At 39.2% G+C, this 12,178-nt stretch overlaps 1 protein-coding gene across 1 annotated transcript; it reads left to right on the plus strand.

The window, feature by feature from the left end:
• LOC106716194 (ELAV-like protein 4) lies at window positions 1-2,512 on the plus strand. The gene has a single exon (XM_014509697.2). The coding sequence runs from the start codon at window positions 85-87 to the stop codon at window positions 1,144-1,146; it is 1,062 nt and encodes a 353-aa protein (XP_014365183.1). The 5' UTR covers window positions 1-84; the 3' UTR covers window positions 1,147-2,512.
• The last annotated feature ends 9,666 nt before the right edge of the window (window positions 2,513-12,178 follow it).

A 12,178-nucleotide genomic window follows, 5' to 3' on the forward strand; every position in this document is an offset into this window, starting at 1 on the left:
GCCTCCGCGACGGACGTGCCCCGTTTTCTTTTTACCGCGTTTTTCGTTTCCCTTTCGTTCTTTCCGTTTATGATTTGAGCCAAAATGTCGAAGGGCGATAGTGAACAGCAGAACGGGTCGGGCGAGGAGTCCAAGACCAACCTGATCATCAACTACCTGCCGCAGAGCATGACACAGGAGGAGATCCGCAGCCTGTTCTCGAGCATCGGCGAGGTCGAGTCCTGCAAGCTGATCCGCAACAAGGGCGCCGCCTTCCCCGACGCGCTTAACCACGCGCTGCATGGTGGCGGACAGAGTCTCGGCTACGCCTTCGTCAACTACCACCGGCCCGAGGACGCTGAGAAGGCCATCAATACGCTCAACGGGCTGAGGCTGCAGAACAAAACCATAAAGGTATCCTACGCCCGACCGAGTAGCGAGGCCATCAAGGGCGCAAACCTGTACGTCTCCGGCTTGCCCAAGACGATGACACAATCGGAGCTGGAGCGTTTATTCAGCCCGTACGGGCGCATCATCACTTCGCGAATCCTGTGCGAGAACTCCGGCGGGCGGCCCTTCACCGGCGGCGAGCAGGGCCTCTCGAAAGGCGTCGGCTTCATCCGCTTCGACCAGCGCGTAGAAGCAGAGCGCGCCATCCAAGAACTAAACGGGACGGTGCCGAAGGGCGCCTCGGAACCGATCACCGTCAAGTTCGCCAACAACCCGAGTAATAACGGTAAAGCGTTGGCTCCACTGGCCGCGTACCTGCCGGCCGCGCTGCGCTTCCCCGCGCCGCTCGGTCGCTTCAGCTCGGGCAAGTCGCTACTTGCCATCAACAAGGGTCTCCAACGCTACAGTCCACTGGCCGGCGAGCTGTTGGGCGGGGTGCTGCCCGGCGCCGTCGGCTCCGAGTGGTGTATCTTCGTCTACAACCTGGCGCCCGAGACCGAGGAGAACGTGCTCTGGCAGCTGTTCGGTCCGTTCGGTGCCGTGCAGAGCGTCAAGGTGATCCGCGACTTGCAGACCAACAAGTGCAAAGGCTACGGCTTCATCACCATGACCAACTACGACGAGGCGGTCGTCGCGATACAGTCGCTCAACGGGTACACGCTCGGCAACAGAGTGCTGCAGGTCAGCTTCAAGACCAACAAGATAAAGACGATCTAAGCGGTCGTCCGCTCTCGGCCTAGCCGGGCGCTAGGACGGCACGGCAGGCGCGCACCCATACACCCGCATCACCCGCCGGGACTCCTTGCCCCGGACAACGCCCGGGACTCCGTTAACATAAGTATTGAGTAGATAATGTATCGAGTAGATGTAGCAGGCCCTTTGTCCAGCGCCGCCGCCCCGCCGCCCCGCTGTCCCGCCGCCGCGCGCGCGAATTGGGTTAAGTGTTTCAGGAAATCAAAATGGCGGAATGGAGCGGCGCCGCGCGCATCCGGCAACATGGCGGACGTTGAATGAAGGGCCGCGGCCTGCGATGTGGCCGATGTGGACGTGTGCAGGTACCAGATGCGAGGCATCAAAGGGCGCCGCGCCGCTCGCCGTGACCACGGCGCCCTACACTTTCGGCAACTCGTCAGCTCGGCATACAATACGTGACAATCGACTTCGCTTATGAAAGGTTGTGGTTAACGAGAAAATAGTTTTTCGGATATTAATAAATAATAATTAGCAATAATAGCCGTAAAGCTATCGCATTTAGACGTTCATATCGCAATGTCGGCCGCGACCGGCGCCGCCGACCGCACTCCGCCGAACTAAAATACTGTTATATTGTTAAAGATTCGAAGAATATATATTGTCTATACGTATATTTTAATCATATATTAACTAATTAAGGATGAAAACTAATCAAAAACTGTGATAGGTTTTGATAAAATTTTAAAATAAAAACGAACGAAACGAGGTGCGACGTGAGTCGTTGCGCAGGCCTTCTACGTCTCGCCTACGACGGCTACGACGGCCACGGCGGCTCCGCAGCCACGGCCACGGCCACGGGGCTAGGTTAGGTTTTGAGATACGTTTTAAAGCGAGTTAGCGCGAGGGACGGATTACGATCTAGGGATTCAGCACACAAAGCGGAGGGAGATGGGGAAAATCGATTCAGCCGTTCCGGGCACCCGGGAGGGGGCACGGGGGAGCGCCAAGGCCCCTCCCGCCTCGGCCCGGGACACCCGGGGGGAGGGCTCCTTTAGCGGAACTATGGTGCGTATTAGTCTAACGATTTCATAAAATTGAAATGAATGTCTACACATATGCTCGGTACCTGCTAAATAATATTAATGTATGGATGCGGCCCTGCATCTATTCGAAGTAGGCTTTAATCGTCTAGTTTAAATGGAAATTTGTAAATAGGAAATTTGTTTAAAAAAAATAAAATATAATAGAAATAGTCTCGCCGCGTCCGTAAGGCAGCAGCCACCACAGCGCAGCCCCGCCGCGCAGCCCCGCCCGGCGCCGGCGCGGGCGCATCCGAAGACCTATTGAACAAACATCGAACTTGAATAGATTAAATATCGTGCCGTCCTAACGACCCTACGACTTTTGTAAAAAAAAATATATACTTAAAAATATATGTAAAAACAGTTTTGTAACATTTCAAATATTACTAATAAATAGGTACGCATTACATACCAAATGAGATTAAATTTACAAGTATTTATATATTTATTATAAATGTAAATCGTGCAATAACTGATAGTCGATAATTTAATGAAAATATATTAAACAAATTGACTCGAAGAGACGTTAATCGTGTCAGTGTGGTTGCGAGGTTGTCGCGTTACTATTTATTGTACTCTATTGGTTTATCCGGGACACCCGGGCGACTAGCGTGGAGCGAGCGTTTGCTATTACACTTTATTTAACATTTTTAAAAACAAAAAAACTTTTTCGGCTTTATTTTCCGGCTTCGATATGCTTTACATTCCAATTTAGTATTAATAAGTTTTATTATTAGGTACACTGAATTAATTTAGATGAATTGTAAGTTACCAGAAGATTCGGCGAACGTCACTTTGACGTTAAGTCAGATTTGCCGCCATTTTGACGTTCGGAAACGTGTCAAATAAGCATATTTGATTTAAAAATAACGGATGGAGATGTTATGCACAAGTTTTGCATATTATACGCTTCGATAGCTAAGTTTTAGATATAATTGTTGTACTTTGTGTTTTACTGCATACATCTACATTTCTCTAGTCAGTTGTGTTAACGCGGGCGGTGTATTAATAATTTAAATAGTTGGAACTCGATGTTGGTAAAAATTATTTGTCGTATTCCTTCGTTTGTAGTTTCATCAAATGTACTTATTTAGTTCTTATAACTTGTATTTCGCTTTTTAATAATTAGACGTTGCAAATTTTTAAGGAAATTTTGATATCTCTAATCGGTGAGGTGACCTAAATTGATTTATTTATTAGTGAAATATATTGGGCGATTGATCGACACTTGTGAGTGAGTCGAGAGCTACGGGGTGTTTGATATTTATACATACATACTATGTGGTATAAGAGAGCGTACGTCCGTTCCTTTTTCTTTGATTTCAGTTCGTGAGATGACGTAATAAATATTATAAAACGAAACAGAAAACACCAAAGTTTAACTCATCGACTTTTTAGATAATAAATTATGATAATTGTGAAATTGCAACATATTTTGGAGCGAACTGTTGGTTATGGTTAGGTGTACTGTACGGGTAGGATACGGTCAACGGTCACCTTGCGGGAGTTATTTAGTAGAATGTTTTGTGCGTTTCCTTGCGGTATCCGTGCGGTCTTCATGCGGTATCCGTGCGGTTACGATCGTCGATCAAATTATAATAATTAAATGATAGTGCTCAATAAATAGCTTAGAAAACGATGAGCCTGATAGTGACGTAAAATAACTGGAAAAGCAATAAATTAACTTGTGAATTTTAAGCCATTACACACGGTTAGGTATGCTACAATATTATTAACCTGATATTTTTATATGTATTTTAAAAATTATACTATCATATCTTCATAGTTGTAAGTGGTCGACTAACAAAACGTTCTACTAATTATGTACGGGGAGGACTTGACAACCGCAGACACAAAATGGCGGTGTGGGGCGGTTTTGCCGCGGAAATGCAGGAAAGTTTAGGTTAGGGTCGGCTGGAGTAGATCGGGTAACGAATAAGCAATATTAGCAAGGAGTACACGGTGGTCAAGGCCTCCGAGAGGGCCCTCCGCAGCGCCGTATGTATGAGGCGACGCGAACACAATGGCCCGCGGCCGACTCCTGTAGGTGACAAGGGATTATCAGACCTATCATCAATAGCATAACGGCTACTTTTTGAACGGTGTTTTGAAGCATTTTTTAAGAAATTATAAAAAAAAATAATGATATTATAAAAAATAATCGTATTGAATTGGCAACACAGAAACATTACTCTAAATACGCATAGGCTAATTGACATTGTGGCTGTGAAAATTAGCAAAAATAAAATAAATACACGTGACAAAAGACCTTAATTAATTAAATTAATGGTTAAGCGGGTTCGCGGGACGAAGGGAGAGTGCGACTTTCGTATTGTTTAGGTAATATGTCGTGTGCGAATGTCCCACTGAGGCGACGTTTTGTTACGTCTCAGGAACACCTGACTTTTGGATGAATTTTTAAATCACACGAGTTCAATGTATTCACGTATCAAACAGATGTTAGTGGGAATTCGAGGGAAATGTCGACAACCGAGTACTGTGAGGGCACATCCCTAACGGTGGCCGGCTACCGGCAGACGACTCGCTCGCGGATTCTGACAGACAGAGCACAAACATTATTCATACCGGTACATAACTGCGCTTCGTTCGGCGAATTTATCATGTTATCACGCGTATTAAATGGTTAATGGCCCATATAATAAGTAAATCAATCGATAGTTCCGACGAAATGACGCGAGCGTCCGACTGTACATGTCCAGGTGATTAGACGAGGTGATAGAACGACGTCGGTCGATGCGCTAGCGTTTTCTGTGCATGTGTAGGGTGCAGCTTGTCACTGTGTACGGGGGAACCGACCGGGCCCGCCCGCGTGCACAAAGTAAAGAGCGGACGGGACCGACGCGATTCCCGTAGTTAAGTCACAAATTGATGAAAAGAAATCTTCCATAGGAAATAAATATGTAAGTTACACGCCTCGCGTGAGGATCGTCCAAAATGTTGTGTCGCCTCTGGCCGGCACTAGTCTATGCTCAATGGCCGCGCTAGTGCTGCGACACAACGCGCGGCGTATCGATACCCGAGCACCTATCGATAACGAGTCACGTTTGGAAAATCTTTCACGCGTCGGCGACTCGAGACATCGACTAAATGTTACTTCATACGTCAATATGCTCGTCAGTTTGATGTAAATGCAATATGCATGGCATAACACCTCCTATTTCAGCGCTGCGCGGCTATATTGTTGTAAAATTATTAAAAAAAATATTTAATAATATAAAAACTACGTTTGCTCATCGGGTACTTCCTTGTCTTTTGGATCTGTTTCTCTAGTAGGTAGCTTTTAGACTTTACTCCTAATAGTTTTATAATGTTATAGCCACTCGCGGCAACTCTTTATCCTTAACCCATACTCATAGTCACATCCGGCGGATAACAGATGGCGCTACCTGATTTTATTGACTGCATTTATGTAATTTTATTAATAATTTAATCTGTACTAGTCACAACTAAGTCGGCAATGTAAGTAGATATTATATTTAACAAGTATTTATTAGGATCTCAGCTTTGTTTTGTGTACTCGTTTAGTTTAAGTCATTTATTTGTAATAAATTTCTCTGTATTGTACTTAATTTAAAAGTATTTATAAGTTTTTAATGCCGATTTATCCGCCACACGTTTTTTATAGACAGTGAAAAATAGCAACAAAAGAACGGTACCTTAAGTTAAATTCAATAACCACTCTAACCCACACCAGATATATAATAATCGTAGTTATAAACAGTACTTAACTTACGACAAAGTCGGGTAAACTGCAGAATGCAATAAATATGTAAATAGAACGATATTGACATCGGTCCGGCTTCGATTAAGCGAATTTTAATTGAATAATTTTCGAATTAAAAAAACTATTAAATGAATTAATTATTAATTGAAAATAAACATAATTTATTATCAATTTCACTGTCTATATATTAGGATATCATTTTCGGTGTTGATTCCTCTATCGAACTGCGTCGCACCAGTTTGTTCCCATTGCGTAGTGATGTGACATGTTGTCGATATTTCAGCTGTCAAGTTATATATTGCAACGAAAAAAAAACTACATGTTTTTATACAAAAAAATTGGAGTTTTTACAGCTTGTAGCAGGTACAGTGCTAACCTTTTTCTTGCTTTTTCTTCTCTCTTATCTCATTTTCTCTTCTCTTCTTCTAAACTAGTCATCTCTTAGATCTTTGCACCGACGCCTATACAAGCTGTAAAAACTCTATCAAACCGATAGAACGTAATATGGATTTAATGTTTGTACATTTTAATTTATTCCATTGTGAACAAGTTATCGACAACATAATACTTCATCTTTCCAACACTACCCGTAGTGATGTGTCTACACTAGACAACGATTTATCGATAGGTCAGAATGGGGGCAGACAAAGTGCGCGCGGAGTAGAATGTGATACACTTAGTGCATAACCGTAATTAATACTGTTCCATAATCCCATGAAAATAGTTTAGACAAAGAGAATTCCTATAACTTATCAGGTGAAAGCGCATTTCTCACTCAAACTTCCGACAGACTAAATTCATTACTAGGAAATAATTAGAAAAATTGCATCGTAAGATAATTAAGAATCTCAAATATTAAAATATTGTAAGTATTTTAACAACTCCAACTTTAAGATGTATTAGAGAACGAAAGCAATCATTATTTATAATGAATAAAAAAATAATAATAATTAAAATTATCTGTCGGCGATATTCTCGTTCGAAGCTGGCAAGACTTTGATACAAAGCGTATTTTGTAGAGCGGGAAACTTTTTGAAATTTAAAAATAAAAAAAAAATAATACTCGAGATCTTCCTGAAAGTAAAAAGAAGTGTTGAGATTTCTTTTTGTCTTTTACGGTTAATTAAATTTAAGAGATAGGTGTCTGTGTTGATCGTATTTAACAGATTTAGTTGATATTGTAATGCGGGCGAGGTAGTGCGCGGCGCGGCGCTAGTGTGCCGGCCGACGCGCACACTAGCGCCGCGCGCTACCTCGCCGGCACTCATACTTAGATATTTCTATATACTTATCGTCTATTTAAACCATTACCTCTATTTCATTATAGCTTTTGTGGAGAATATTTGATTTGCACAAGAAATAGTAGTGGAGAAAGTCGACACCAAAGCTGAACCTGCGCCGCGATACCCGCTGCCTTCAGTTTTGGTATCGCCTTAAATAAATGTTGTTTCCAATAATTTATAAGTAAATGGTTTTCCAAACAAGCCCCGCCCCCGGCGCTGCTCGCGTTGGAAAGCCACCGCGCGCCTCCTGGCGAGCGGGATAGAAGTTTTACGAAAAAAAAATACTCATTACCTAAAATTAAGCATTATTAACCAATTATTACATGAGTAGTGGTTACTTGGCTGTTTTAACTAATTTATTCATTAATATTTTCACGTAATTTATGTGTCTATAATTATTAATTTATTGGAATTAATTATAATTGAAATAATTGAAAAAAAAAATATGAAAAATTGTCACATTTTCTTCACTTTATACAATAGTTTTTACAATATGATATTTAATATCCTCAATGGTTGTACCTATACATTTCTTGTTCTAAATATATAAAAAAACCCGACATGCATTATGTTTTATTTCTCCTAAACCCACTCACCTTTATGTTATAAATTCTGAACTTATATTTCTTTCAACTCATACTAAAGATCGGCTTAAAGCTCACATGTACAGTAAATTCAGAGTTAAAAAATACATATCGATCTATCTTTATCTATATATATAAAAGAAAGTCGTGTTAGTTACACTATTTATAACTCAAGAACGGCTGAATCGATTTGACTGAAAATTGGTGGGCAGGTAGCTTAGAACCAGGAAACGGACATAGGATAATTTTTACTCCGTTTTCTATTTTTTATTCCGCGCGGACGGAGTCGCGGGTAAAAGCTAGTTAATTTATAAAGAGAAGACCGTACTCTTTTCCGAATAGGCAAAATACTTGCAGTTCATTTGATGTCGGGATTGACCACTTTACTTTAAAATACCAGTCAATTATTTTGCTTTTAACATAAAGTACAAATACAAGCAGCTTAGTTAGTGCGGTGTAAAAAAAACTTAGTAAGTAGCCTATATGTTCTTCCAGACTATGTCAGTGCCTATCTACATCAATGCCGAATTTCATCAAGATACGATGAACCGTTCCAAAAATACCTTCTAATAAACATCCATACATTCGCATTTATAATAATAGTAAAATAATCCATACAGACATACGGACAGATAGTTACTGTACGATACGCATAAATTCGTCAATAATAAATTGCGAGGGTCGCCGTGAGGCTAAAACAGGGGTGTAAACCCCGCGATCTCGTTAGGGTTACCACAATATAATGTTCATAATCTTGAGTTCATAATCTTAATACATAATCTTGAGTTAATGATTTTTATCAACATTAGTTTTAATGAAGATATTAGTATGTACTAACAATAACTTCAGTCGAACCTGGATAAGTGAGAAGCGACTAAATCAAGTTAGAGAGACACTTCTATAAGCGAGTGTATGTTTATTGTATTAGATTTTACTGGATTTAGGGTTAACAGAACCGACTGGTCGCCGACCTATCGGCCGACCGAGATACCGCTGGCGAGACGCTGTAGAGATAGACCTGCTGGAATTACAAGCGATGGACTGGCAGGAGAAGGCACAGGACAGACGACTCTGGCGATCTCTTGTGTCGGAGACCAAGACCCACTTTGGGTCGCTGCGCCAGCGGAGTAAGTAAGGGTTAACAGAAGAATATTCGTTTCATTTTCAAATTAACTTAAACTCGATTGTCTGTTTCTATAACACTCCGGGGAAGCAATGACACTTAATTTATTTTTATTTTCCGGTTGTCTATTTAAAAAAAATCACTTAATTTTAAGATGATTACTAAACGTAGAACATTGTCTGATTTGCTGAATTGTTTGCCATAAATCACCTCATATTCTGATCGGTGAGAGCTTATAATTTTTCTACCTTGTATATAACATATTAGTAAGTAGGTACTTCCACCTTGCGGCTGCAGTAGTGAAAATAGGCTCTAAAATAATCAGTTCGCGGTTACTCCCTAGTTAGCGACGCGTGACACCTCTACTGTTTTACGAATTAATTATTATCCAAAAAACTAAACACCCTACGTGAAACATACTTTAAATATTTTATTATTAAATAGTTTTATTATTAAAACAGTTGCCCGCGACTTCGTTCGCACGGGATTGAAAAAAAACCTATTAACAAATATAGCCTAACCTTCCGCGCAGAATTAAAAAACACTTAATTAGCAGCATATGTGTTCTTCCAGACTATGTTCTTATAATAATAAACTTTTTATTGCCATAGAAATTAACAAAATTTTAAAACACAATAATTTACAATATTCAGTGATGACAAAAGGGGATGGCGCAGCTTCGCCAACACCGGTCAGGATACAGTGTCGAGCTGGTTTTCAGCCAGCGAGGTTAATATTATATTAGAATGATGTCACTAAGGGACAGTGTAGCTTCTCAAAACTGAATGAAATTTTCAAATCTGTTGAGTAGTTTCAGAGCCTATTCAATGTAAACAAACAAACAAGGAAATCTCTCCTCTTTATATTATTAGTTTAGATATAAATGCACTCGTTAACGTGGCATGTTAAAAAAAAAACATTTTAACTCGCTCCGAAAATTTTATTATAATCTGTGCAATGGTTGCTGAATGCATAAGGGACAAACATAGTACTGATATTTTAGTTTATAAACTAGGACTTTTAACAACGTATAGTTTTTACGTAATAGTTATACAAGAAATCTTTTAAAAATTGTACTTTATATTTTGAAAAAGATTTATACGAACAAAGCATTTTCTACCTTTGCCCGCTTAAGACGGATGCACTCGAGGTTGCAAGTGAGGGTGAAGATAAGATGACGTCAGCATGGGTCAACGACCGTGCCTCGTGCCGAGGTCAACGACCATTTCGGGGGTGATTTTTTTTTTAAATATAGCCCCCTTTTGTCAGAGAGAAAATCCAATTTCTGTGATATTGGGGTAGCGTTTATTGACGAATGGGGGAAACAAATCAAAAATTATATCAGTGTTTGTTTGGGGATAAAATTCATTGAATGTAATGAAGCAAGAATAAAAAAACAGCAAAACTATTGTTTTTTAATGTAAATAATTTTTTTTAAACATTTATTTGTTGGTATCGACCAATATGGGCAAGAAAGTTAAAGTTTTTCTTTTCCCAAACGAACGCAACATTGGTATTAGAAATTTACTATCTTTTTAAATTTTTTGATTATTTGAAAGCTAGGAAATCCTCAAGTATGTCTTTATTTCTCATCAATAGGTAAACTGATTGCTCCTTAAATTTATCTCAAACTAGCTGTCACCCGTGACTCCGTCTGCGCGATATTAAAAAAATGTAATAAGTAGCCTATGTGTTCTTCCAAACTATTTTCTATGTGTATACCAAATTTCATCAAAATCCTTTGAGCCGTTCCAGAGATACTTTCTAAAAAACATCTATCCATTTAAACTTTCGCCTTTGTAATAGAAGACCTTAATAGTTAACCGTGAAATAACACTATCGAAAATGTTTTTTTTATGTAATTCACAGTAACTTATAAGATGTATAAATTGAAAAAAAAAACATTGCAAAAAAGTTCGTCACAACTGGGTATCAATATATTTACTCTAGTACCCAATATCATTAAATAGACAACAGGGGAAATTCGCAGGCGGAACTCATCCCTCATCCACCCTCCATGACACGAAATACAACGATTGGCTGTTAGGGTTGGCAAACATGGAATTTTGAAAGCTTTAAAAGCGTAAATCTTCCGCTTTTAATATTAAAGAAGGAAAGATAGAAAGAAAAAAATACATTTATTACCACACATGAAACAAACACAAGGCATAAACTTATTGCAAAAGAGAAGCTAGCTCAGCGAAGTAGGAATAGACCAAACTGTCTGCTTTTCAGCTGGTATCTTAATTAAAAAAAAAGATTAACAACAAAAAATGATTTTTAATATTAAGATTTTAGCAGTTGTTTAAAAGTTATCATACCGATCAACACTAAGGAATTCTCATAGACACCAATTAACTTTCAGTGTATAAGTTCATAACATCCAATAACGGAAAAACTGTTTTAAGTTTGTAGACTACTACAAAAACTTATTTATAAAACTCTGCAATAATTTACATGATTAAAACGATTCTTTACGAAGTCTAAATTTGTATTTAAATTTTTATCTAAGAAAAGGGAGGATTGTTTTCTAAAATTTAAACAAACATTGAATTAAAATCTATAAATTGACAACCCTAATAAAGTCAAACACATATTGCGTATTGATTTCCACTGTCAAAAAGCATATAGAAAAATATATTGTTATCCTTGTCATAAGTCCTTTTAAAAAATGGACATAGAAAATGTTTTCGTAAAGGCATTTAGTTATTGGGCACGCATCATATAGACACGAGACATGTCTGTGTGAACACATAATCAAAATGTTTTGCGAAGCACCGACTCTCTCAGGACTCAATCGATATGTTACAATCAAGTATATAAGCTATGTTGTCTTATTTTTCTGTTAAAGAAATTTTAGTTTTTTTTTTAATTTATAGGTTATGTTTTGTTGTCAAAATCTTTTTCGGAAATGATGTGATGGGGAGGATAGATTTGTCAGGGAGGAGATATATAGGGGATAGATTATCCTTTTTCTGTAAGTGATAGTTTATAAAAAAAACTGTCCGATTGATTTGTATACGTAACTAAATTTTACCCGCGACTCCGTCCGCGCGGAATAAAAAATAGAAAACGGGGTAAAAATTATCCTATGTCCGTTTCCTGGTTCTAAGCTACTTGCCCACCAATTTTCAGCCAAATCGATTCAGTCGTTCTTGAGTTATAAATAGTGTAACTAACACGACTTTCTGACTATATATATATATATAGATATATAATATAGATAAGATTTATTATGT

This window comes from Papilio machaon, chromosome 25, assembly GCF_912999745.1.
Source record: "Papilio machaon chromosome 25, ilPapMach1.1, whole genome shotgun sequence".
Taxonomy (NCBI): Eukaryota; Metazoa; Arthropoda; class Insecta; order Lepidoptera; family Papilionidae; genus Papilio; species Papilio machaon.